The sequence below is a fragment of the Aegilops tauschii genome, chromosome 4 (genome assembly GCF_002575655.3).
Source record: "Aegilops tauschii subsp. strangulata cultivar AL8/78 chromosome 4, Aet v6.0, whole genome shotgun sequence".
NCBI classification, from domain to species: domain Eukaryota; kingdom Viridiplantae; phylum Streptophyta; class Magnoliopsida; order Poales; family Poaceae; genus Aegilops; species Aegilops tauschii.
In genome coordinates this window covers 65,240,100-65,267,355 of record NC_053038.3, presented here as the reverse complement: position 1 = coordinate 65,267,355, position 27,256 = coordinate 65,240,100, and the positions used below count along the sequence as shown (strand labels likewise).

Here is a 27,256-nt window from a genome sequence, read left to right as displayed (position 1 = left end):
GCAGAACGAAAAATTAAACTGGAGTATGCATGTGCTACAAAATAGTTTTATTGGATGATTACATGGCACATTTGATGATGTGGAGGGTTGCATGTTGAGAGAATTAGATTTAGTGGGGATCAACTATTTAGGTATTATAGACATGAGAGGTCTAGACGATACCCCGCGCCTTGCTACAAGAAATTTTGGTCCTATGCACATGATAATACACAAATCGAATTATTTTGTTTGCAGCGCTGATATATGAACTTGTGGGTTTTTTTCTGCAATGGGCATTACGATTGCTTTATAATTACAAAGAAAACAAAATCTGAATTATGCGATTTACCTTTTCACTAAATATAGTGATACGACTCAAGTTATCGCATTTGACTTGCATAAGTATGAATGAAACATAGAATAGGGATTCCAAAACAGAGACTGTATGAAAGATTATGTACATATTGCCATTTTGAGATACTCCTACTTATTTTGTATTATGTGCAACTCTGTTTGTAAATCAATCACCTGCATTGCTAAGAGATTTGATCAAATAAAGGAAACAAACAAATGAATGACCACTGTTGTACCTTGCTTTACTTGACAGTGAGTAATGTAGCCGATCCTCGTCGCTAATTGGCCTTGGCCTACCTACTCAGTATGTGGGCGTCTGGCCTTCATGCCGGTTATAGTGAGGGGTGTAAGTAGCCGCTGCTACTACTGCTTATGTTCCCATCAAACCAAGAGAGGTGAGAACATTATCGTAAACCTAAAATTGGATAGTGTGGGAGTGCAATATTACCTCTGTATTGCATCAGAACCTGTTAGTGTTCTGCTAGTATCGCACTACCGGAATCGCACCCTATGCCGGCGGCTAGGGCCGTCGGCATAGCCATGACTAGCCGTCGGGTCAGGCCTATGCCGACGGCCCCCGTCGGCATAGGGCCGTCGGCAACATATCCGTCGGCGTAGCCAGGATGACCGTCGGCATAGAAAAGTCGTCGGCATAGACCCTATCCCGACGGTGGCCGTACATCTATGCCGACGGCCCTGGCCGTCGGCAACGTCATCGCCTAACGGCGGCCGCCGTCAAGTGCTGCCCAATGGCTTCTCGCCACGTGGCGAGACGCCGTTCGGCATGGGGCATGTCTATGCCGACGGCCTAGCCGTCGGCTTAGTTTGAAACTATGCCGACGGCTAGGCCGTCGGCATAGACATGCCACGTGTCAGAAACTGGGCGCTCCTGGGGCAGGTCTATGCCGACGGCCTTGCCGTCGGCATAGTTTCAAACTAAGCCGACGGCTAGGCCGTCGGCATAGACGTGCCACGTGTCGGCCACTGGGAGCTCACGCCAGGCCTATGCCGACGGCCAGGCCGTCAGCATAGTTTTTGTCCAGTTTTTTTTCCTCTTTTCTGTTTCTTTTCAGCTCAATTCATTTGAATATACATAGCATATATAAAAAACAGCATATATAAGAAGCAGCATCACGTAACAATAAGGAGCAGCATCACACAACAAATTCATCATCACACATCATAAGAAGCATCGCAAAGCATAAACATATAAGTATCATCACCACCAAGCATATAAGAATCTCACAAACAACAATAAGATAAGAAACATCACAAGCATATAAGTATCATAGCATCGAGAACCGGCACAATGTGCCCGAAAGACTAAGCGCCAGGACGTCGAGCACCGCGGAGGTCGTCACCGCCAAGACCGCCGAAGCCCAGGTCGTCACTGCTAGCGGCAGCGCTACCGCCAAGACCGCCTCCGCCTCCGTGGATCGGAGTGGTCGGGCTCTGTGTCTCGGGAGTGTTGCGAAGACCACCGCCAACGGTAGATGCACCTGTTCCCTGGATGTTGAAAAGATATATGAACGGGATATAAGACTGTGTTGAAAGGCATGACATGCTTTGGGTGAATTGATTGGGGATGAACTAACCGGCGAGGGGCCAGCGTTCTGTGCCACAAACTCCTCAAAGGTCAGCAGCACTGGTTGTGCTAGAGGACCCTCTGCTGATGGCCATTGAGGACACCTGCCGGCCGCCATTTCCTGAAAAGCGTGCTGCATCTCGCGATCCCTCTGCTGATGGTATGCATGAAGGCGGTCGTGCCACGCCATGGTCTCCTGGCATGTGTACTCCATGTAGGCCTACAGTATGACATGATGAGACTCATAAAACTACTAAATGCGGAAAATAAAGGGAACAATGAAGATAAAAGGGAAAATACTTACGGTTTGCTGCTCCTGAAAGAGGGACAGTGACGGTGCACTGCTCATGCGCGTGCTCGTGCGCTGGCTCAGGGTCGGGTCGATCCGACGGAGCTGTGTGTAGGAGATAGACGGAGTGATCACAGCATCGAGAACTGCCTCCCGACCGTGCTCCTTCGGCCCCATGCCCACCACCACCCTTTCGTCCAGATCCGCCGCAATGGGGTCAGGTGTGTCAGGATGTAACGCCAGATACCCATCGGAGTAGGCCTTCTTCCTATGTGCGGTCTTCTTGCCGTAGTACTTGGGCTCGCCAGGCTTGGGGTCCTTCCGCGTATGGGCGATCTCCCACGCCTGCATGTGTGAGAGCGGCCGCTTCAGTTTCTCCTCCTGCACCACCAAACAGAGGTTAGTCATACATAAGAAAGTAATGGTAAATAGAAGAAGAATGTTTAATGGGGTTAGTCATACATTAACTGCCTTGTGGAGATAGTGGTTTCGGTTTCCCTGAGCATGTACTCCCTCCTTCCCTCGGTTAGCCTTGTTTTTGACTCTCATAGCCGCCCAGGCTCCAGCCTCATCACACCAAAGATCCACCAATGCCGCCCAGGACTCGTCTTTTCCATAACACCAATTTGGACACACCTACATAATAAAAGCATAATGGCATGTCAACACGAAACGGTGAAATGTACCACAAGGTAATGAAAGCATAATGAAAAATCTTTTATACTTACCGCCAAGAACTCGTCCCTCTCCAAGGTAATGCCCATCCTCCGCGCTTCTTCCTTGGTCATCTTCACACCAAGATAGTCGTGGTAGTATGTCGAGATGGACACATAGCGCACCTCGTACTGCATCTGGCGGGCCTTCTTCTTGCATTGGCGTAGCACGATCTGGTCCGCTCTGCCCCTGTGCTCCGGGAGAACTCGATAGAATTTCTACAATCATGCACGAAACAAGAATGGAAGAAGCCATGAGTTAAATCATTCATGAAACTAGAATGGACTTGTGCTTCTAAAGAGAACTCACCCAGAAAGTGGTGACCACGGCCTTGGCATGGGTCCCATGCTCCGCGTGGAGGGCCGCTTCCCAGTGCTCCCAGCTCATGGCCAAGACCCGATGGTCCGGGTGCCTGACTGGATCCGGACAGTACAACCCCGGCCAGTGTAACTTCAGCAAGACGGTGATGAGGCCGTTGGGAATACGGACCCCTTTAGAATATATCTAGTTGCTGCAAAAGAATGAACTATTAGCATGTGACAAGCAAAATAAATAACAACCGGAATGAGCATGTGACAAGCAAAATAATGAAATTATTATAAAGTGGCACTTACTCTTTCCCCGTGGGCTCAATGAGCCACTTCTGCTCCTCAGTAGCAGGAACCTGCTTTGGTAGCTTTGCGTTACCATCCAGCCACCCCTTGTTGTCAACCCCCTCCCCGCCAGCACCATCATCCCCGCCACCACCCTCCTCCTCGCCTGCCTTCCCCTCCCCAACCTCCTCCTCATCCTCCTCCTCCTCGTCCTCCTCCTCCACCTCCTCCTCGGCCCCATCCTGAACCTCCTCCTCCTCGCCTGCCTCGTCCTCCTCCTCCTCCTCACCAGAGGAGGGTACCTCACTAGAGGAGGGTACCTCACTAGAGGATGGCCTCGAAGACAACACCCCTAAGTCGGTGAGGGTGCGCTCTTTCTGGCCGCGACCCCCTGTAGTGGCTCTCCCCCCACCACCTCGCCCTCTAGGGGCTCTCCCCCCGCCCCCTCCTCCTCTAGGGGCACCTCTCCCTCGACCTCCCTGTGAGGAGTCATCGTCAAGTAGCCGGGGGGAGGATTACGTGCTCGACCACTCCGACTAGGAAGGCCAACGACCTTGCGTAGGAAACCCACGCCATCGGCCTTCCCCTTGCCCATGTTCCACGAACCTGCATTGAAAAGAGAATAAGCAATTAGTAAATTAATGAAATGAAGGAAAAGGCCTGATAGTAAACACATTAATAAAAAGGCATAAAAGGCATATTCCTAAACTATAGAAAAAAAGACTTGACACGTACATCTACTAGAAACCATATGAATCATCACTGTTGTAACCTCTTTCTCAGTCCGTCTCATCATCACTATCAATCATATCATCTTCGTTGTCTGACGGAGGTGGAGGCTCTTCCTCGTCGTCAGCGTCTAAGTTTAAATTTTCTAGCATAAGTATGTCATTTTCATTGACAATGCTCTCACCATCATTTCGTGCTTCGTCGTCGTTTGGATCCACATCATCATCACCCAATGGTCTAGCGTCATCGTTTCTAACCACATCATCATCATCAGGTTGCTCTTGATAGAACACTCCCTCGTATGTCATGGGGTTAATGTTGTAGTAATCGTCTTCATTCGGGTTCGGTAGCTTACCATGTGGCGACACCTTGAACACAACTTCCCAACCCTTTAGGTACTCTTTCTGGAATGGGTAAGGCAGATAATATACTTGTGTAGCTTGGGTAGCCGCAACGAAGAGATCGGCTCCGGCATAGACGGTTGATGGTTTAACTTCGACCAAACCAATGGAAGGCGTATGTTTTACCCCCTCCCGCGGATCGAACCATCGACATTTGAACACAGGCAGACTTAGGGTCTCGCGCCCCTGGTGGAATTTAATCTCGTATATATTTTGTACCCTTCCGTAGTAGTCTACTGAATTTTGACCGGGTGTACACTCCGGTATTTATAGTTTTGGGATCAGGCCGGCTGTTCTGGTGATCCTCTGTATGGAAGCGATACCCATTCACATCATACTTTTTACATGTCATGACGGCAGGGTCAAAACCCATGGAAACCCATCTCAATTCATCATCCATAGATATGTTCGGATCTTTTCCCTACAAGTATAATTGAAATTGTTGCATGCATTAGTTAACTAATAAATGTTGAACTAGGTATTTAATAGGGGAGTGTGGACAATTACTTTCTCCATGAACCAAGCAACAAAATTTTTACGTCCAGGGTTTCCATGAAGGAGAAGAGTAAGTGCCTCCGCCTCAGTAGGAGGATTCATTCCCGTCCATTCCTCTTGAACGAAATCACTAAAAAAAGAAAACCGGTGTTAGACCGGGACTAAGTGAACATAAAACATGATGATGTGGAAGACATAAAGGAATGGTGTAGTGGTATTACCTCATCCACACTTCCTCAACTTCCCTGATGTTGTGCAAGATATAGAACATGAGGTCCTCCCACTCTTGTCGTGGCATGTTATAAGGTTTCGAGGCCCCAGCCCTCCCACCTTGCACGTTGAATAGATGGAGCTTGGGTTGATAATTCGGCTCTTCTATATTGTATCGAGGCACCTTGTTATGCAGATGGGGAACGTGGTCTGGATAGTATGATGTCCTGAGGTCTGACACCTCCTCTAGGATAACTGCCTCAGCTATGGAAGCTTCAATCTTAGCTTTGTTTCCACATTTCTATCGGAGATGCTTGTTCTGTCTCTCAGGGCCGTACTGCAAGCGATTCTGCACAGGCCCCCCCCCAACAATACCTCGTTCGCGAGGTGCAGAATGAGATGTGTCATCGGTGTAAAGAAGCCTGGCGGAAAGATCTTCTCTAGCTTGACTATCAACTCCGGTGCCTTCTTATGCAATTTTTCAATCACGTCTTTACTTACTTCTTTAGCACAGAGCGTGCAGAAGAAATGGGTTAGCTCGGCAAGCACTCGCCAGACATGCTCGGGGACATAGCCTCGAACCATCACCGGCATTATCCGCTCAATCCATACATGGTAGTCATGACTCTTCAGGCCGGTCACTTTGCCCGTTGAAAGATTGACTCCCTTACTTATATTCGATGCATAACCATCGGTGAACTTCAAAATGTGTTTCAGCCAGATAAGTACTTCCTTTGTTTCTGGCGGTTTAAGGACAAACTCAGCATCTGGCTTGAACCAGTTATTTCGACCGCCTGTGGGAGGCTTCATGTTCAGACGTGGTCTATCACAAATTCTCTGTTGATCGGCTCTAGCTTTAACGTTATCCTTCGTCTTATCAGGAATATTGAGGATCGTGTGGAAAAGGGACTCTGCCACATTCTTTTCGGTGTGCATCACATCGATATTGTAAGGAAGTTTGAGGTCCTTGAAATAGGGAAGCTGTGAGAAGGGGGTAATGTGAGTCCAGTTGTGCGTCTCACCATATCCCTCGAAGCCTTTGGCTTTGGCTTTGCCTTTGCCTTTGACTTTAGGCTGGAGAGCTTTTAGCTGAGCAAGAACATCTGCCCCCGAAAATGTTGGAATCTCGGTTACTTCATGAACAACCCGTCCTTTCGTGAAGTTCTTCTTGTCTTCCCTGTCTGGATGGTCTGGAGGGAGGAACTGTCGATGCAGGTCAAAGGCTACATACTTGCCACCCTTACTCAGCCAAATCATTCGCAGAGCCTGCATGCACACTGGGCATGGCATCTTCCCACTTGTACACCATCCGCAGAATAGAGCATAGCCGGGAAAGTCATGCATGCAATAGTGCAACCAAACTTTCATCAAGAAATTTCTCTGCAGATCCCGGTCGTATGTCAACGTCGGAAAGTACCAAGAATGGTGCAAAGCATCCACCAGCGGCTGCATAAACACACCCAATTGCTTCCCCGGATAATCAGGCCCCGGAATGATGAGCGACAAGAACATGGTCTTGCGTTGCATTAGGGCACCGGGAGGAAGATTGAGCGGAATTACAAACACGGGCCAGCAGCTGTATGGATTGGACGACATACCATATGGATTCAACCCATCACCTGATATGGCTATTCTGACATTCCCAGCCTCGGCTGCTTCCTCGGGGTATTCTTCATCGAACGACTTCCATGCTTCCCCTTCCGATGGATGTATGATTTTTTTTGGATTGTACCTTATACCTTCCTTGTGCCACTTCATCATTTTGGAAGAATCCTTCGTGATGAAAAGGCACTGCAATCTTTTTATAAAATCAAGATACCGAAGAACCTTAACGGGGATGGTTAGCTGCTTTTTCTCACCATCCTCACCGACCACCTCAATGTACCGAGATGAACCGCACTGCCTACAGTACTTGTCATCCGCATACTCGTGCCTAAACAAAAGGCAATTCTTCGGGCAAACATCTATTTTCTCATAATCCATAGAGAGTGCCTTCATGATTTTCTTTGTATCGTACATGCTTTTCGGCAGTTCATGACCCTCAGGGAGGCTGTTAGCCCATACTCCCAAGAATGCTTCGAAGCATTTCTGGCTACAGCCGTACTCAGCCTTGACTGCAATCAGTTGCGAGATGGCATCCAGCTGAGATATTTTCGCCCCCGCATAAAGAGGTTTCTTCGACGAGGCCAAGACCTCCAAGAAGGCCTTTGCGGTTGCCTCCGGCTCCTCCGGTTCATTCTCTGAAGGTGTCGCATTTCCCGTTTCTGCAACAATGACATCATCTAGCATGTCCCTGACCCCGTCGTCCTCATATCCATCGATGCGTTGTCGCATCACCTCCTCTCTACCACGGTCCTGCTCGGCTATGTTTATCGGCGGCATGTCAAAGTTTGGCATATATCCGTGCGTGCGAAGGTGCTCACTCATGTCCGTCTGATTTCTACGGCAACGTCTGGCACATCTCACACAGGGGCATGGTGGGATAATTCTCATTGGACGACGGAATATCTTCTTCAAATAGACATCGGTTTTCGCGATCCACTCTGATGTTACTCAATTCCGACGGATAAAACCATTGTACATCCACTGATTATTTGCCATCCTCTGCTTTTTTGCAAGCCACACAACATAATTAAGGATTCATTTAAATTAATCACATCAAATTTTCAGTTTCTACCGCGTTTAATCCACCTACATCTCTAATAGGTAAAGATGGGTCCTAATCCCACCCGAGGATGTGTAGATTGAGTACGTTCTCCATTCTACCCCGTTCCGAGACAAAATTTCGGCAGCACCTCCCCGCTGTTCTCCAAATACACGTCTCGGCAAATAGCCGAGAGAATGTGCTCCGGAGAACAATGGGGAGGCACCGCCGAAATCCTGTCTCGGAACGGGGTAGAACATGGAGAACATACCCAATCTACACATCCTCGGGCTGTCCGTGGAAAACGCTGGACAATCCGAAAGAGCTGCGGTGATAAATATGCAATTGAATGCATATTTATCGATGCAACCCTTTCGGACGGGAGACGCCTAGGTTACGCCAGTTGACTTGAGAATGAAATCTAGTGATATGAAAAAATGGAGGAGATGGACTTGTAGCTCACCCTCGGCTGTAGAGGAAGTAGTCGAATAGCAGAGGGATGCTCAGGGGAACCAACGCGTCCTACAACGGTCACTCCGATGAAATGCGACACCACAAAGCCTGCAAAATCCATCGTGAAAAAAAATTTAGAACATCACAATCATCATCATCATCATCATCTCAAAAATCATCGAAGCATAAAAAAATATCATCATCTATCATCCACATCATCATCTAACAATCATCTATCATCGGTCATCATCATCATCTCAAAATCATCGAAGCATAAAAAATCATCATTATCTCTCCTCATCTAACAATCATCATCATCTAAAAGAAATCCGTATGAACAAGTTATGAACATCACCATTTTTCTCAAATAAGTATTCTTTAGCAAGACCATTAAGTGTCAATAAATATTTCATCATTGATTTGTAGCAACACCATCATGATCAAAATACCACCGTGCAAAAAGTATATAATCACACATCACATAACAACATTCACACTTTAACTTGAAAAACTCATATTGGTAATAACATCCATTGATCAATATTTTGCAAACTAACTACATCTAACAAAAATGACATACATTCCATCACCTATGCATTCATCCACCTAAAAACAGTACCAAAACACTAAAAAAGAAGAAAAAAACTCACGTAGGAGAGGGGCGGCGGCGGTTGGGGGCGGTGATGAGCTGCAGTTGGAGGGCCAGTTGGGGGCGGCGGCGGTTGGAGGGCCAGTTGCTCCAACCGGCCGGGAGGGGGGCGCCGGACCCGCGGCCGGAGTCGAGCCCTTGCGGGCCGGTGCGGGCGCAGACGGCGGCGACACAGGGCGGGTGCGGACGGGGCGGCGTGGGGCGGGGAGGCGCGGGGAGGGGAGGACGTCGGGGCAGGCGCGGACGGGGCAGCGCGGGGTGGGGCGGGACGTCTGGGCGGCACGGGGGCGGGGAGGACGACGGGGAGGCGCGGGGCGGGCAGGACGGCGGCGCGGGTCGGGAGGACGGCGGCGCGGCGCGGGTCAGGACGGGGACGACGGCGGCGCGACACGGGGAGAGGGTGGTGGCGGCGGTTGGAGAAGAGGAGATGTGCAGCGAGTGGAGGAGAGGAGGGCGTCGACGGCGCGGAGAGGGTGGCGGCGGCAGTTGGGCCGGGGTGCGAGGAGAGAAACGAGTGGAGGAGGAGGGCCGGGGGCACACCCCGGAGACGCGTGCCGCCTCTTGGGACATGCCACCACGTCGTCAAACGGTCAGTGATGACCTTATATCTGGGCAAGGGCTATGCCGACGGCCGCTCCTATGCCGACGGGCCCCGTAGGCGTACCTCGAGCGGTCCCGACGGCATATATGGATTTATGCCGACGGCTTTTCTACGCCTACGGCCTGCCCTTGGCCGTCGGCATAGCTCCATTTATGCCGATGGGTGCCGTCGGCATAGATTTGGCCGTCGGCAAACCAAGATTTTCTGGTAGTGATCTGCACATCTTTACGCTCTGTATCACCATGATTGATTATGAATTGATTGTAAGTTTCTCCTTTTGACTCCGCATCTTCGACGTTTTGAGTTCGTGTTGTCGTCAGGCCCCTCTGTCGAAAAAATCTCGATCCATATCGCGCGGACATGCAAAATTTACCATGGCAGCAATACGATGAATTTAGAACCGGATATCAACCTTACCTTGCACAATCCAGAGCCGAAACTATAACTGAAGAACTCTCTTTGATCTGAACTAGTACAAGACATCTTATTCATCCAACCAAAACTGAACTACAAGACATCTTATTCACCCATCTGGCACCACTTCTTTTTATAAAGAAGAAAAAAACAATCTCTGCTACCTAGGAGGCTAGGATGAATGAACGAACGATCCGCCCGACTCTTCAGTACTCCTCGCTCTTGATCACCTTCCGGAACCAGCGCGTGGAGTCCTTGGGGTACCGGGTGAAGGTCTTGCGGTCGACGTAGACGAGGCCGAACTTGGAGGTGAAGCCCATCCGCCACTCGAAGTTGTCCAGCAGCGACCATGCGAAGTAGCCCGTCACCCTGGCGCCGTCGGCGATGGCGCGCTTCAGCTCGTGGAGGTACTGGTCAAAGTAGTCGATCCTGAAGGTGTCGTAGAGCGCGTGAGGCAGCGTGTCGCTGCCTGACTGGTCGATCCCGTTCTCGCCGATGAGGATCAAGGGGTCCCTGAACTTGTTCTTCACGTGCATCACCGCCTTGTAGAACCCCCAGGGCACCACGTACAGCCACTTCGAGAACGCCTGAATGCAATGTGTTCATGCATGAATCACAAATTCTTGCCCAACCCTTGTTTCTTTGGTGGTGAGATTTGAGGATCGTTACCTGTCTTCCGATCGGCACGCCGTTGCGCTCAACTGAAAGGACGGGCAGATGATCAAACGTGTTAAGACAGGCAGACGAGGGAGGAGCAATGCATGTGAGGTTTCAGTTAGCCGGACGTACAGAGAAGCTCGGCCTGCCAGTCGGTGGCGTAGCTCATGTGCGTCAGGTTCTCGTGGTGCCTGACGTAGTAGGTGGTGTAGTGGTTGACCCCGATGATGTCCGCCGAGCCCTGCACCAGCTTGCTCTGCTCCGCGGTGAAGTTGGGCAGCCTCGACCCCACCAGCTTCCGCATCGTCTCCGGGTAGTGGCCGAAGGTGATCGGGTGCATGTACCTGCCAAGTTCAGCTTCAGTTTCAGTCAAGTCCGGCCGTCGTGCCTGCGACACTGAGATGCGTGCGCCGTTCCTCACCAGCCAAGGGTGAACTCCCTCGCCCTGTGCGCCGCGTACTCGTCCTCCACAGTGTAGGTCAGCGGCTCGTACCACACGAAGTCCAGGAGGATGCCGATGGTGCCGTTCTGCCTGCGCTGGTACTTGTCGCGGTACACCTTGACGGCGGCGGCGTGCGCGAGGATGAGGTGGTGGCCGGCGATGTAGGGCTCCGTGGCCGAGTTGCCGCCGAACCGGCAGCCGGTGCACCTGCCGGGGGCGAAGAAGCCGTCGCCGTAGCCGTGCCAGGCCATCATCCGCGGCTCGTTGATGGTGAACCAGTTCTTCACCCGGTCGCCGTATGTCTTGAAGCAGAAGTCGGCGAAAGCCGTGAAGTCGGGCCTGCGAAAAGACGCGCGGCGAGCCGGAAGCTATCAAAGATCACATGTACTAAATGTTGCAGGATTTTGCGGTTGTGGAGTATGGAGCACGAACACTCACACGACCCTGGGGCTGAGCCAGCCGTTGTACTGGTTGTTGAGAACCTCCGGCAGGTCGTAGTGGTAGAGCACGACGTACGGAGTGATGTCTGATCAATGGGGAAACGTTATGCAGAGAAGGAATCATCATCAGCTGTTCAACAGAGAGATTTGGACGGAGTCGTAAATAGCTCAAGGAAACGCGGAGGTGGATGGGTGGATCGTACTGTTGGCGAGCATGTAGTCGATGAGCCGGTGGTAGTAGTCCACGCCGTCTTTGTTGAACCTCCCGATCCCATCTGCATTTTATTCGTGAACAGTTTCAGAGGAAGAAGAAGAAGAAGAAGAAGAAGAAAACACGTCAGGGAACTGAAGAAGATGCGCGAGCAGGAGAGAGAGACGTACTGGGGAAAATGCGCGACCAGGAGATGGAGAAGCGGTAGGCGTCGAAGCCCACCCTCACCATGTTGTCCACATCGTCCTGAAGGAAACCACCACAAAAAACCCAAACAGATCACGACCGGAAACCACTTGCAAATAACAATCAAAATCAGTGATATTTCTCCATCACCGACCATGTAGCGATGGTACTCGTCGACGGTCACGTTGGCGGTGGCGTTGTCGGGAGTGGCACCTATGGCGCAAGAACACACATTCAGTTCAGGAGTCACCACACACACATGCAAGGCTTGGCTCAGAGACGCCATTTCACCATGGATCCAGACCTGGAAACTTGAGGAAGGTGTCCCAGATGCAGGGCCCGCGGCCGTACTTGAGGGAGTTGCCCTCCACCTGGTACGCCGACGAGGCGGTGCCGAAGACGAAGCCCTTGGGGAAGCTGCCCCGGGAGAGGTCGGTGTCCCGGCCGTTGGCCAGGAGCGCCAGGGAGAGCAGGACGACCGCGCGGAGGAGCTCCATAGTGGAGAGGGCAGTGTCGAGTGTGGTAGGTCGGTTGTATGATCGGGGAAGGAGGCCATATATGGAGGGTGGAGAGGAGAGATCGAGGGGGCAGCATGCAGGCAGCAGCGCCATTCTCTGGCACAAACGGTGGCACACCGTGGGACTGGTTCTTTCTTGTGTGCGCGGGCAGCCCCCTTGCATGCATCCTAGCCTTGCTCCTTGACTTCTTCTACTTGTCTGTATAATGTCTTTGTTTCATACACTCCACATTCTTTTTTACACTCCACAATTTTGACAAGGGCGGAGCAGGTGAAAATGTGACCCTGATGCATCATCTTACCATAACAAAACAGTTATAGGAAAAAAAAATACTGCTAATTACGATTTAGGAGTAGTACATTAGAAACATTTGAAAAACTAGAGAATACCCCGCGCGTTGCTACGGGAATCGATTGCAATATATTTCAGTGATTTGATTGTATGAAGCTTCCAGCATTGAATTAATATATGAACTAAAGCTAAAAAATATATTATATATTATATTTGATTATTGTGCAGTCAAAAATATTTTTAATATAAGTGACATAACGTAATGGAAAACTTTTTTTCATGCATGTTGAGTGGACCTTTGATGAGATGACATGTGTATTGAGATGAAAAGTGTGCATGAGATCAACTAATAATGGAAAATGTTTTCTCATGCATGTAGTGGTGGGCCTTTGATGAGGTGGCATGTGTGCATGTTGAGATAAATAGGATAGTGGGGATCAACTTCTTATTTATATAGGATTCGTGTTTGAAACTTGTGTTTCCGAGCCATCTTTGGAAACCTGCCAAGAGACAGCGAGAACGGAGAACAGAGACAACCAGGAGGCATAGGAGATCATCAAATCCACCCCTCGTCACAGACGAGGACACACTACGCCAGGGAAAAGGCAAACCCACTACCACAGGCCACCTGCAAACCTAGAAGGGTCGGTGGTCCGCGACGATGCCCTCAAGAGAGTGATGACGCAGGGCGCCATCGCTGTCGAGCCCGAGAGATGGACTAGGGTTTTCACCCTGGACCCATGGCATTGTGAGGGGACCCCTAGCAACACCTGCCACAGGGAAGAAACAACCGTGGGTGACGTCGTTGTCGGCACGGGAGCGCGGAGCTTTTGCTCGGACCCACACAAGTGCCACCCGTGGACTCAAAGTTGACCTAACCCACGAGGATGGGGATGGACACCCATGCGAGGACTCCAGATCCAGACCAGGGGATCGCCACCGCTAAAGTCATGACAACGACACCACAAGCACCCACTGCCCCTCCCCTTGCTACCCACATAGGCAAGAGGAGACGCCGCCACCGCTGCCCACTATGGAGCCAACCGTGCAGCCTCACTATTCAGGGCGTCGCCCCGGCATCCAATCCCCCCCCCCCCCCCGCCGCCAAACCAGAAGATCGCCACCAAAGTTGCACCTATGCAGAAACATCACTAGCATGGGGTTGGACCCCGGGCCCACGTGACGAGGGGATGGCAACTGGGTCCCGATCGCATCTGGATCTAACCCCAAACTGAGGATGCGCTCCGGATGGGGCTCGCCGGTGACTCCCAACAACATGCCTACATGCCGCCATCCCATACACTGTCACCGAAGCCCTGCGACACGTCGAATAGCCAGGGTCGCGGGCCTCCGTCTTCTTAGAGAGGTTTATCCAAAAAATCAAGAAAGGGAATATATTAATATCAAATATATCAATTACACCAGCCTCTGCACCAACATAATGTCAAGAACTAGTTGAGACATCAAAGATGCACACAACCAAAACGATAAAAGACCCTGCCATAATGATCATGCAGCAACTGAACCCAAACCGCCACCAATGACAACACCCGAACTACAAAAGAGATTATCCAAAAGTGACACCTTCAGAAAGGAACAGTGCATAAGCATCAACGTCGCCCGATCAACAGATATAAGGCTTTCAGCTAGGAGAAAGTCCAAGCTCTCCAGACAATGCCTTCACCAAGGGAGTGATCGCCATTTGCCAGGTACAATCAATGAAGGCCAGACCTAGGGATTTACCATAGAAACCAACACTCGATACTCGAGGAGCACCACCGAAATTGAAGTACCCCAGTGCTGCTGCCCCCACTTGTCGAGGCCACTGCTGCAAAGCACCAATCACCAGGCTCGAAGCATCACACATGCTGTTTGGAAGGGAACATCGCCCCGCAGTAGAACTGTGCCCGCATAACAGCATGTGAACCATTGTCTTCATCGCTTCCAAGACCTTGCTTCCTCCACTACTTTGCAGTCTTGAACTCGACTTGAGCCATCTAGATCTCCTGTCTTCCAATTATGGCCACCTTAATTGATATTCCCCACATCTGCCAACACCATGGAGATTGCTGCATAGATGCCGATGTCGATGTACCCCATGGTGTTGATAGACCGGAGCTTCATGACACACCCCCTTTAAGCCGCACGGGCTAATGTTTCAGAACGCGCACGGCCAAATCCCATCCGGTCCAGAGGTCCAGGACTGCCATGCACCAATCGGTGAAGACCTCTGGCGAAGGAGTCCGAAATTCGTAGGCGGCGGACAGATCGAGGAACACCTACGAATTTCGGACTCCTTCGCCAGAGGTCTTCACCGATTGGTGCATGGCAGTCCTGGACCTCTGGATCGGATGGGATTTGGCCGTGCGCGTTCTGAAACATTAGCCCGTGCGGCTTCAAGGGGGTGTGTCATGAAGCTCCGGTCTATCAACACCATGGGGTACGTCGACATCGGCATCTATGCAGCAATCTCCATGGTGTTGGCAGATGTGGGGAATATCAATTAAGGTGGCCATAATTGGAAGACAGGAGATCTAGATGGCTCAAGTCGAGTTCAAGACTGCAAAGTAGTGGAGGAAGCAAGGTCTTGGAAGCGATGAAGACAATGGTTCACATGCTGTTATGCGGGCACAGTTCTACTGCGGGGCGATGTTCCCTTCCAAACCGCATGTGTGATGCTTCGAGCCTGGTGATTGGTGCTTTGCAGCAGTGGCCTCGACAAGTGGGGGCAGCAGCACTGGGGGACTTCAATTTTGGTGGTGCTCCTCGAGTATCGAGTGTTGGTTTCTATGGTAAATCCCTAGGTCTGGCCTTCATTGGTTGTACCTAGCAAATGGCGATCACTCCCTTGGTGAAGGCATTGTCTGGAGAGCTTGGACTTTCTCCTAGCTGAAAGCCTTATATCTGTTGATCGGGCGACGTTGATGCTTATGCACTATTCCTTTCTGAAGGTGTCACTTTTGGATAATCTCTTCTGTAGTTCGGGTGTTGTCATTGGTGGCGGTTTGGGTTCAGTTGCTGCATGATCATTATGGCAGGGTCTTTTATCGTTTTGGTTGTGTGCATCTTTGATGTCTCAACTAGTTCTTGACATTATGTTGGTGCAGAGGCTGGTGTAATTGATATATTTGATATTAATATATTCCCTTTCTTGATTTTTTGGATAAACCTCTCTAAGAAGACGGAGGCCCGCGACCCTGGCTATTCGACGTGTCGCAGGGCTTCGGTGACAGTGTATGGGATGGCGGCATGTAGGCATGTTGTTGGGAGTCACCGGCGAGCCCCATCCGGAGCGCATCCTCAGTTTGGGGCTAGATCCAGATGCGATCGGGACCCAGTTGCCATCCCCTCGTCACGTGGGCCCGGGGTCCAACCCCATGCTAGTGATGTTTCTGCATAGGTGCAACTTTGGTGGTGATCTTCTGGTTTGGCGGCGGGGAGGGGGGGTTGGATGCCGGGGCGACGCCCTGAATAGTGAGGCTGCACGGTTGGCTCCATAGTGGGCAGCGGTGGCGGCGTCTCCTCTTGCCTATGTGGGTAGCAAGGGGAGGGGCAGTGGGTGCTTGTGGTGTTGTTGTCATGACTTCAGCGGTGGCGATCCCCTGGTCTGGATCTGGAGTCCTCGCATGGGTGTCCATCCCCATCCTCGTGGGTTAGGTCAACTTTGAGTCCGCGGGTGGCACTTGTGTGGGTCCGAGCAAAAGCTCTGCGCTCCCGTGCCGACAACGACGTCACCCACGGTTGTTTCTTCCCTGTGGCCGGTGTTGCTAGGGGTCCCCTCACAATGCCATGGGTCCAGGGTGAAAACCCTAGTCCATCTCTCGGGCTCGACAGCGATGGCACCCTGCGTCATCACTCTCTTGAGGGCACCGTCGCGGACCACCGACCCTTCTAGGTTTGCAGGTGGCCTGTGGCAGTGGGTTTGCCTTTTCCCTAGCGTAGTGTGTCCTCGTCTCTGACGAGGGGTGGATTTGATGATCTCCTATGCGTCCTGGTTGTCTCTGTTCTCGGTTCTCGCTGTCTCTTGGCAGGTTTCCAAAGATGGCTCGGAAACACAAGTTTCAAACACGAATCCTATATAAATAAGAAGTTGATCCCCACTATCCTATTTATCTCAACATGCACACATGCCACCTCATCAAAGGCCCACCACTACATGCATGACAAAACGTTTTCTATTATTAGTTGATCTCATGCACACTTTTCATCTCAATACACATGTCTCCTCATCAAAGGTCCACTCAACATGCATGAAAAAAAGTTTTCCATTACGTTATGTCACTTATATTCAAAATATTTTCTGACTGCACAATAATCAAATATAATATATAATATATTTTTTAGCTTTAATTCATATATTAATTCAATGTTGGAAGCTTCATACAATCAAATCACTAAAATATATTGCAATCGATTCCCGTAGCAACGCGCGGGGTATTCTCTAGTTTTTCAAATGTTTCTAATGTACTACTCCTAAATCGTAATTAGCAGTATTTTTTCCTATAACTGTTTTGTTATGGTAAGATGATGCATCAGGGTCACATTTTCACCTGCTCCGCCCTTGTCAAAATTGTGGAGTGTAAAAAAGAATGTGGAGTGTATGAAACAAAGACATTATACAGACGAGTAGAAGAAGTCAAGGAGCAAGGCTAGGATGCATGCAAGGGGGCTGCCCGCGCACACAAGAAAGAACTAGTCCCACGGTGTGCCATCGTTTGTGCCAGAGAATGGCGCTGCTGCCTGCATGCTGCCCCCTCGATCTCTCCTCTCCACCCTCCATATATGGCCTCCTTCCCCGATCAGACAACCGACCAACCACACTCGACACTGCCCTCTCCACTATGGAGCTCCTCCGCGTGGTCGTCCTGCTCTCCCTGGCGCTCCTGGCCAACGGCCGGGACACCGACCTCTCCCGGGACAGCTTCCCCAAGGGCTTCGTCTTCGGCACCGCCTCGTCGGCGTACCAGGTGGAGGGCAACTCCCTCAAGTACGGCCGCGGGCCCTGCATCTGGGACACCTTTCTCAAGTTTCCAGGTCTGGATCCATGGTGAAATGGCGTCGAGCCAAGCCTTGCATGTGTGTGTGGCGACTCCTGAACTGAATGTGTGTTCTTGCACCGTAGGTGCCACTCCCGACAACGCCACCGCCAACGTGACCGTCGACGAGTACCATCGCTACATGGTCGGTGATGGAGAAATATCACTGATTTTGATTGTTATTTGCAAGTGGTTTCCGGTCGTGATCTGTTTGGGTTTTTTGTGGTGGTTTCCTTTAGGACGATGTGGACAACATGGTGAGGGTGGGCTTCGACGCCTACCGCTTCTCCATCTCCTGGTCGCGCATTTTCCCCAGTACGTCTCTCTCTCCTGCTCGCGCATCTTCTTCAGTTCCCTGACGTGTTTTCTTCTTCTTCTTCTTCTTCTTCTTCTTCTTCCTCTGAAACTGTTCACGAATAAAATGCAGATGGGATCGGGAGGTTCAACAAAGACGGCGTGGACTACTACCACCGGCTCATCGACTACATGCTCGCCAACAGTACGATCCACCCATCCACCTCCGCGTTTCCTTGAGCTATTTACGACTCCGTCCAAATCTCTCTGTTGAACAGCTGATGATGATTCCTTCTCTGCATAACGTTTCCCCATTGATCAGACATCACTCCGTACGTCGTGCTCTACCACTACGACCTGCCGGAGGTTCTCAACAACCAGTACAACGGCTGGCTCAGCCCCAGGGTCGTGTGAGTGTTCGTGCTCCATACTCCACAACCGCAAAATCCTGCAACATTTAGTACATGTGATCTTTGATAGCTTCCGGCTCGCCGCGCGTCTTTTCGCAGGCCCGACTTCACGGCTTTCGCCGACTTCTGCTTCAAGACATACGGCGACCGGGTGAAGAACTGGTTCACCATCAACGAGCCGCGGATGATGGCCTGGCACGGCTACGGCGACGGCTTCTTCGCCCCCGGCAGGTGCACCGGCTGCCGGTTCGGCGGCAACTCGGCCACGGAGCCCTACATCGCCGGCCACCACCTCATCCTCGCGCACGCCGCCGCTGTCAAGGTGTACCGCGACAAGTACCAGCGCAGGCAGAACGGCACCATCGGCATCCTCCTGGACTTCGTGTGGTACGAGCCGCTGACCTACACCGTGGAGGACGAGTACGCGGCGCACAGGGCGAGGGAGTTCACCCTTGGCTGGTGAGGAACGGCGCACGCATCTCAGTGTCGCAGGCACGACGGCCGGACTTGACTGAAACTGAAGCTGAACTTGGCAGGTACATGCACCCGATCACCTTCGGCCACTACCCGGAGACGATGCAGAAGCTGGTGGGGTCGAGGCTGCCCAACTTCACCGCGGAGCAGAGCAAGCTGGTGCAAGGCTCGGCGGACATCATCGGGGTCAACCACTACACCACCTACTACGTCAGGCACCACGAGAACCTGACGCACATGAGCTACGCCACCGACTGGCAGGCCGAGCTTCTCTGTACGTCCGGCTAACTGAAACCTCACATGCATTGCTCCTCCCTCGTCTGCCTGTCTTAACACGTTTGATCATCTGCCCGTCCTTTCAGTTGAGCGCAACGGCGTGCCGATCGGAAGACAGGTAACGATCCTCAAATCTCACCACCAAAGAAACAAGGGTTGGGCAAGAACATGTGATTCATGCATGAACACATTGCATTCAGGCGTTCTCGAAGTGGCTGTACGTGGTGCCCTGGGGGTTCTACAAGGCGGTGATGCACGTGAAGAACAAGTTCAGGGACCCCTTGATCCTCATCGGCGAGAACGGGATCGACCAGTCGGGCAGCGACACGCTGCCTCACGCGCTCTACGACACCTTCAGGATCGACTACTTCGACCAGTACCTCCACGAGCTGAAGCGCGCAATCGCCGACGGCGCCAGGGTGACGGGCTACTTCGCATGGTCGCTGCTGGACAACTTCGAGTGGCGGATGGGCTTCACCTCCAAGTTCGGCCTCGTCTACGTCGACCGCAAGACCTTCACCCGGTACCCCAAGGACTCCACGCGCTGGTTCCGGAAGGTGATCAAGAGCGAGGAGTACTGAAGAGTCGGGCGGATCGTTCGTTCATTCATCCTAGCCTCCTAGGTAGCAGAGATTGTTTTTTTCTTCTTTATAAAAAGAAGTGGTGCCAGATGGGTGAATAAGATGTCTTGTAGTTCAGTTTTGGTTGGATGAATAAGATGTCTTGTACTAGTTCAGATCAAAGAGAGTTCTTCAGTTATAGTTTCGGCTCTGGATTGTGCAAGGTAAGGTTGATATCCGGTTCTAAATACATCGTATTGCTGCCATGGTAAATTTTGCATGTCCGCGCGATATGGATCGAGATTTTTTCGACAGAGGGGCCTGACGACAACACGAACTCAAAACGTCGAAGATGCGGAGTCAAAAGGAGAAACTTACAATCAATTCATAATCAATCATGGTGATACAGAGCGTAAAGATGTGCAGATCACTACCAGAAAAACTTGGTTTGCCGACGGCACCCATCGGCATAAATGGAGCTATGCCGACGGCCAAGGGCAGGCCGTAGGCGTAGAGAAGCCGTCGGCATAAATCCATATATGCTGACGGGGCCGTCGGCATATATGAGGCCGTCGGGACCGCTCGAGGTACGCCTACGGGGCCTGTCGGCATAGGAGCGGCCGTCGGCATGGCCCTTGCCCAAATACAAGGTCAGCGCTGACCGTTTGACGACGTGGTGGCATGTCCGAAGAGGCGGCACGCGTCTCCGGGGTGTGCCCCCCTCACGGACGGCGCCGCCGCCGGCACCTGGAGGGGGGAAACGGATGCGTCGGGTCTACACGGAGGGGATCTTGCTGTGGGTCTGGCCCGGATGTTGCTCCAAAGTGTTCCTATGGGCTGACCTACCACAACCGGGTGGATAGGTCCACTGCTCAAAGCCCGTCCGTGCAAAGTCAAAGGGCTAGATCCCGTGGTCAAACGCTACAGGGTTAGGCGGGACCGGGGCCCTGGGGGGTAGCAATGCCACCCGAGCGTCGCACCGGGCCCTCATACATGCGGGGTGGTGTGGTGGCATGTCCGAAGAGGCGGCACGCGTCTCCGGGGTGTGCCCCCTCACGGACGGCGCCGTCGCCGGCACCTGGAGGGGGGAAACGGGCGCGTCGGGTCTACACGGAGGGGATCTTGCCGTGGGTCTGGCCCGGATGTTGCTCCGAAGTGTTCCTATGGGCTGACCTACCACAACCGGGTGGATAGGTCCACTGCTCAAAGCTCGTCCGTGCAAAGTCAAAGGGCTAGATCCCGTGGTCAAACGCTATAGGGTTAGGCGGGACGGGGGCCCTGGGGGGTAGCAATGCCACCCGAGCGTCGCACCGGGCCCTCATACATGCGGGGTGGTGTGGTGGCATGTCCCAAGAGGCGGCACGCATCTCCGGGGTGTGCCCCCCCTCACGTACGGCGCCGCCGCCGGCACCTGGAGGGGGGAAACGGACGCGTCGGGTCTACACGGAGGGGATCTTGCTGTGGGTCTGGCCCGGATATTGCTCCAAAGTGTTCCTATGGGCTGACCTACCACAACCGGGTGGATAGGTCCACTGCTCAAAGCCCGTCCGTGCAAAGTCAAAGGGCTAGATCCCGCGGTCAAACGCTACAGGGTTAGGCGGGACGAGGGCCCTGGGGGTAGCAATGCCACCCGAGCGTCACACCGGGCCCTCATACATGCGGGGTGGTGTGGTGGCATGTCCGAAGAGGCGGCACGCGTCTCCAGGGTGTGCCCCCTCACGGACGGCGCCGCCGCCGGCACCTGAAGGGGGGAAACGGGCGCGTCGGGTCTACACGGAGGGGATCTTGCCGTGGGTCTGGCCCGGATGTTGCTCCAAAGTGTTCCTATGGGCTGACCTACCACAACCGGGTGGATAGGTCCACTGCTCAAAGCCCGTCCGTGCAAAGTCAAAGGGCTAGATCCCGTGGTCAAACGCTACAGGGTTAGGCGGGACGGGGGCCCTGGGGGGTAGCAATGCCACCCAAGCGTCGCACCGAGCCCTCATACATGCGAGGTGGCGTGGTGGCATGTCCCAAGAGGCGGCACGCGTCTCCGGGGTGTGCCCCCCCTCACGGACGGTGCCGCCGCCGGCACCTGGAAGGGGGGAAACGGACGTGTCGGGTCTACACGGAGGGGATCTTGCTGTGGGTCTGGCCCGGATGTTGCTCCAAAGTGTTCCTATGGGCTGACCTACCACAACCGGGTGGATAGGTCCACTGCTCAAAGCCCGTCCGTGCAAAGTCAAAGGGCTAGATCCCGTGGTCAAACGCTACAGGGTTAGGCGGGACGGGGGCCCTGGGGGGTAGCAATGCCACCCTAGCATCGCACCGGGCCCTCATACATGCGGGGTGGTGTGGTGGCATGTCCGAAGAGGCGGCACGCGTCTCCGGGGTGTGCCCCGTCACGGACGGCGCCGCCGCCGGCACCTGGAGGGGGGAAACGGGCGCGTCAGGTCTACACGGAGGGGATCTTGCCGTGAGTCTGGCCCGGATGTTGCTCCAAAGTGTTCCTATGGGCTGACCTACCACAACCGGGTGGATAGGTCCACTGCTCAAAGCCCGTCCGTGCAAAGTCAAAGGGCTAGATCCCGTGGTCAAACGCTACAGGGTTAGGCGGAACGGGGGCCCTGGGGGGTAGCAATGCCACCCGAGCGTCGCACCGGGCCCTCATACATGCGGGGTGGTGTGGTGGCATGTCCCAAGAGGCGGCAAGCGTCTCCGGGGTGTGCCCCCCCCCCCCACGGACGGCGCCGCCGCCGGCACCTGGAGGGGGGAAACGGACGCGTCGGGTCTATACGGAGGGGATCTTGCTGTGGGTCTGGCCCGGATGTTGCTCCTAAGTGTTCCTATGGGCTTACCTAACACAACCGGGTGGATAGGTCCACTGCTCAAAGCCCGTCCGTGCAAATTCAAAGGACTAGATCCCGTGGTCAAACGCTACAGGGTTAGGCGGGACGGGGGCCCTGGGGGGTAGCAATGCCACCCGAGCGTCGCACCGGGCCCTCATACATGCGGGGTGGTGTGGTGGCATGTCCGAAGAGGCGGCACGCGTCTCCGGGTGTGCCCCCCTCCAAGTGACGGCGGCACTGCCTTGCGTGCAGGGGGCACACCGCGGAGCCCCAAGACGGGCGTCTACGCATGCCTGAACACTTTCACATAGGCATAGGGACCCGTGCGATGTTTCGGTGACATAGCTACACCCCAAATCCCCCCACCAACTAGAATTCCCTCCGTGTCGACCGTTTCCCCCCTCCGTGACACGGCGATAGCGACGTTCGTAACGGGGGGCAATCGATATACAATCAGGGTATGTTTTTTTAGATAAGGCATAATTATCTTATGCGAAAACAAAAACTAAAATAAAGTAAAAATGGGAAAATAAAGTAAAAATAAAAAATAGTATGCCGACGGCGAGGCCGTCGGCATATCTGTGCACACACGGAGGTGCAGTCCCACGGATCGATGACGTGGCATGGCACACGGATTGATGACGTGGCAGAGGGGCCTATGCCGACGGCTATACCGTAGGCATATATTTGCCATAGTTAGTATAAAGCGAAATTTAAAATAAAACTAAATAAATGTATGCCGACGGCCTGCATATCTGTGCACACACGAAGGTGCAGTCCCACGGATCGATGACGTGGCATAGCACACGGATCGATGACGTGGCAGAGGGGTATGGGCCAGGTCTATGCCGACGGCTATGCCGTCGGCATAGGGCTGGCACGGGTATGCCGACGGCCGCCGTTACCACCCGTCGGCGTAGGCTCAACGTCGTCAAACGGTCAGCGCTGACCTTGTATCTGGGCAAGGGCTATGCCGACGGCCGCTCCTATGCCGACGGGCCCCGTAGGCGTACCTCGAGCGGTCCCGACGGCCTCGTATATGCCGACGGCCCCGTCGGCATATATGGATTTATGCCGACGGCTTTTCTACGCCTACGGCCTGCCCTTGGCCGTCGGCATAGCTCCATTTATGCCGACGGGTGCCGTCGGCATAGATTTGGCCGTCGGCAAACCAAGTTTTTCTGGTAGTGTCGGAGGGACGTCACAATATCCTTGGGAATATTTGGAACTTCTGAAAAGTAGCCCCTTTATGTTTTTTTAGATCATAAGGCTTAGCTATACATTAAGAGAAATGGTTACAAACTTACAATCATACATATGCATGTAGCTTCTCCCTATTGCTTCCTGCACTGAAAGAAAGGAGGATGTGCTTTGGATAAAAGTGTCATTTCAAGTTCAGTCAGCTGCAGAGTTATGCAGGAGTGCTAAATTCAAGGCAAGTATCAGAGAAACATAAAGGCATAAAACATCAACGGTAATTACCCTAGCAAGAACACCATGCCAAACCAGTTTGTTTTCTCAAGACATAATGGAATGAACCAATCAGGGGTATCTAGCAAATCATCAAGGAAATCGTAGAGCTATTTAAAAAAATTTAGAGGGGAAGAACCTAATGCTCCACTTGAATATACTGTTTATGCTCACTGAATTTTGGGTTCCTGTTCACTGAAACTGTGAGTTCACATCAAGAAGCACACCAAATAAAACTACTTATTTTAGGAAAAGAGTAAATACATTACTCATTGACCGGGATTACATGAAGATCCAGTATGTCTCTCTCCAGCGACCATGAACAAATCCTCTTTAATATACTGCTCGTTCTGGTAAGAGCAGCAAGTTCATGCACAATATTATTCTTGTTCCTTTTAACATGATTGAACTGAACTGAAGCAAAAGAACTTATCACCTCTTTAATACCATGGATCATTGGGAAACAGGCAGAGAGATTAACAGCCTCATGTTGGAGTTCCTTTGACAGGAAAAGGAAACCAGTCTCAGCAATCAGTGCCCCCCTGTACGTCGAAGACAGGGCCATCAGCCCAGCGAGTAACGCAGCCTCAGCAACCTCGACAGAGGAGCAGTGGGTAATTTTCTTGGACATACAGAAGAACACAATACCTCTACCATCTCTTGCAATCACCCCGATGCAGCACTGGCCACTCGCGGCAATATACGACGCATCAGTGTTTAATTTAATTGTCCCTGTCGCAGGAGATAACCATCGATTGGCCTCTAACACACCTTATCCTAAACCCTGCAGATCCGTCTCTGAACCAAAAGTTTACCTGGGGATCCTTCCTGTCCGATCCCTGCTAGACTGACATTGGATAAGAAGCATATACCAAATCAAAGTACTTGTGAGTTCACATCTGACATAAGTAGTATAGAAAATGCTTTGAGGATTCGTGAGAGGAAGCCTAACCGGGGTGGTACCAGCAAGTCGGCAATCAAGCGTATCACGTGCGGATGGCGGGCAAGAGGCGCCGAGATTTGGACGTGATTAGGGTAGGGGCAACGTACGGGGTATAGGGCGATCGACGATTCAACTTATCCGATCCATTCAGGGATAGTTGGAGAAGTCCATGGCGACCGTCCTCCCCCGTCGACCAACGACAACTATGGCGAGTTCATGGTGCGCAAGTAGGGGGCGGGGGATGTGCCGCTACAACCAGTAACACGATAGCTTGACCTCCGATGGCTGATCGCAGTCCTGCTTGCCCACCCAAAAGCTCGGCCACGGGGAAGCCAGAGGCCGGAGCTGCTACAGCTAGTGGAGGGCACTGGGTCGTCTGCCATCAAGCACAGCAGCGCATTCCCGTACCCACTGCCCATCTTTCATGTGGTGGCGACCGGGTGCGTCTCCAGCAACTCTTCGGAACTCCTCGGTTTATTAGAAGAAGGAAGATGAACCAATGCCTAGTAATTAAAATGGTGTGGCAATATTGATTGAAACTTAGCACTACACCTTTTTTCGGGCTAAACTTAGCTGTACACAGTGAAGAGATTCCACGTGAGAGACGGTGGGCCTCCTCGTTTCATCTTCCACCTAGAGTACGTGTCGACGTGCCATGCAACATAGTAGTAGAAATAATCATAGGAAGATTATTTAGAGAAGAAAAATGTTTTATATGTGGACCTACTCGATGATGTCGATAGGTTGCATGTCAAGAGAAATAGGTTAGTGGGGATGAACTATTTAGATATTATAGATACATGGTCTTGACACACCACCACCATAGGTGGTAGAGATAAATTCTTTATTAAAGTTTCATGAAGGTGATATCCCCTACAATAAACATCCTAGTCAATGCCTATATGAATTTGACAACTACATTATGAAATAAGATCACTTCAATGTAAATGTTATGAAACAATTGAAATACAACTCCGATATGATTGCTCGCTTGAGTGACTTGTTATTTAGAATCACTAATGATGTTAGGGGTGTAGGAAAGCATGCCTCTATGGTAAAAACCCAATTAGAACAAGTTGCTAAATCTCAAAGAAATTGCTTAGTGAAATGAATAATAATATGAATGATTTTGTTGTTAGAGTAGCAACTAGAGGAGGCAAAATGACTCAGGAACCACTTTATCTTGAGGGGCAACCTAAAAGAATTGAACAAGACTCTCAAAGAATTAACAGTGATGCACGTAGTCCTTCTAAAAAGAAAAGAAGAAGAAAAATGATAGGACTTTGCATACCTCTAGTGAACCTGAGAAAGAAAGACCTTCTGAAGATAACAATGATGTCTCTATTTCTGATGCTGAAACTCAATCTCGTAATGAAGATGCACCTAGTGATAAATAAAAATATAATTATGAAGTTCATGAAGACACCCAACCGGACAATGATAAAGAACCAGATAATGATGTTGAAATAGAAACTGATGTTGATCTTGATAACCCACAACCTAAAAATAAATGGTATGATAAAAGAGACTTTGTGGCTAGAAAACATGGTAAAGAAAGAGAGCCACGGGTTCAGAAACCCATGCCCTTTCCACCTAAACCATCTAAGAAAAAAGATGATGAGGAATTTGAACGCTTTGCTGAAATGATTAGGCCAGTCTTTTTGCGTACTCACTTGACTGATATTTTAAAGATGGCCCCTTATGCAAAATACATGAAAGACATCATCACTAATAAAATAAACATGCCTGAAGCTGAAATCTCCACCATGCTTTCTAATTATTCTTTTAAGGATGGAGTACCAAAAAAACTTGGAGATCCAGGAATACCAACTATACCTTGCTCCATTAAAAGAAACTATGTCAAAACTCCTTTATGTGATTTAGGAGCTGGTGATAGTGTTATGCCTTTCTCTTTATATAAAAGACTTGATTTGAATAAACTCACACATATTAAAATATCTTTGCAAATGGCTGACAAATCAACTGCCATGGCTATCGGTATTTGTGAGGATGTACCTTTTGTTGTTGCAAATGTTACTATCTTAACAGACTTTGTTATACTTGAGATGCCCGAGGACGACAACATGTTGATTATCCTTGGTAGACCCTT

General features: G+C 51.4%; 3 protein-coding genes across 3 annotated transcripts; 1 reads left to right on the top strand and 2 right to left on the bottom strand.

The window, feature by feature from the left end:
• Nucleotides 1–1,487: 1,487 nt before the first annotated feature.
• On the bottom strand, nucleotides 1,488–25,599 carry LOC120963258 (uncharacterized). The gene is made up of 11 exons (XM_040387853.3): nucleotides 25,156–25,599; nucleotides 24,852–25,050; nucleotides 24,041–24,745; nucleotides 8,457–8,554; nucleotides 3,536–4,120; nucleotides 3,231–3,432; nucleotides 2,936–3,139; nucleotides 2,670–2,843; nucleotides 2,223–2,588; nucleotides 1,929–2,138; nucleotides 1,488–1,839 (listed from the first exon to the last, which is right to left on the bottom strand). The coding sequence occupies exons 6-11, from the start codon at nucleotides 3,306–3,308 to the stop codon at nucleotides 1,657–1,659; spliced, it is 1,215 nt and encodes a 404-aa protein (XP_040243787.3). The 5' UTR covers nucleotides 3,309–3,432; nucleotides 3,536–4,120; nucleotides 8,457–8,554; nucleotides 24,041–24,745; nucleotides 24,852–25,050; nucleotides 25,156–25,599; the 3' UTR covers nucleotides 1,488–1,656.
• On the bottom strand, nucleotides 10,317–12,543 carry LOC109741190 (beta-glucosidase 38-like). The gene is made up of 9 exons (XM_073497338.1): nucleotides 12,351–12,543; nucleotides 12,201–12,259; nucleotides 12,031–12,106; nucleotides 11,853–11,924; nucleotides 11,648–11,735; nucleotides 11,189–11,548; nucleotides 10,900–11,111; nucleotides 10,780–10,811; nucleotides 10,317–10,697 (listed from the first exon to the last, which is right to left on the bottom strand). The coding sequence occupies exons 1-9, from the start codon at nucleotides 12,541–12,543 to the stop codon at nucleotides 10,317–10,319; spliced, it is 1,473 nt and encodes a 490-aa protein (XP_073353439.1).
• Nucleotides 16,435–19,947, top strand: LOC109741191 (beta-glucosidase 38-like). Its single transcript, XM_020300261.3, has 10 exons — nucleotides 16,435–16,503; nucleotides 17,703–17,889; nucleotides 17,978–18,036; nucleotides 18,131–18,206; nucleotides 18,319–18,390; nucleotides 18,508–18,595; nucleotides 18,695–19,054; nucleotides 19,132–19,343; nucleotides 19,432–19,463; nucleotides 19,546–19,947. Exons 1-10 carry the CDS (start codon nucleotides 16,435–16,437, stop codon nucleotides 19,924–19,926), a joined length of 1,536 nt encoding a protein of 511 aa, XP_020155850.2. The 3' UTR covers nucleotides 19,927–19,947.
• Nucleotides 25,600–27,256: the final 1,657 nt, after the last annotated feature.

Coding starts and splice junctions, on each gene's coding strand:
- LOC120963258 (XM_040387853.3), bottom strand. CDS start 3,308: ATGAGCTGGGAGCACTGGGAAGCGGCCCTCCACGCGGAGCATGGGACC. Junction 2,139..2,222: donor TCTTTCAGGAGCAGCAAACC/GTAAGTATTTTC, acceptor GTCATACTGTAG/GCCTACATGGAGTACACATG. Junction 1,840..1,928: donor AGAACGCTGGCCCCTCGCCG/GTTAGTTCATCC, acceptor TTCAACATCCAG/GGAACAGGTGCATCTACCGT.
- LOC109741190 (XM_073497338.1), bottom strand. CDS start 12,543: ATGGAGCTCCTCCGCGCGGTCGTCCTGCTCTCCCTGGCGCTCCTGGCC. Junction 11,112..11,188: donor AGGGAGTTCACCCTTGGCTG/GTGAGGAACGGC, acceptor TGAACTTGGCAG/GTACATGCACCCGATCACCT. Junction 10,812..10,899: donor CTGGCAGGCCGAGCTTCTCT/GTACGTCCGGCT, acceptor CCGTCCTTTCAG/TTGAGCGCAACGGCGTGCCG.
- LOC109741191 (XM_020300261.3), top strand. CDS start 16,435: ATGACTTCAGCGGTGGCGATCCCCTGGTCTGGATCTGGAGTCCTCGCA. Junction 18,207..18,318: donor CTGGTCGCGCATTTTCCCCA/GTACGTCTCTCT, acceptor AATAAAATGCAG/ATGGGATCGGGAGGTTCAAC. Junction 19,344..19,431: donor CTGGCAGGCCGAGCTTCTCT/GTACGTCCGGCT, acceptor CCGTCCTTTCAG/TTGAGCGCAACGGCGTGCCG.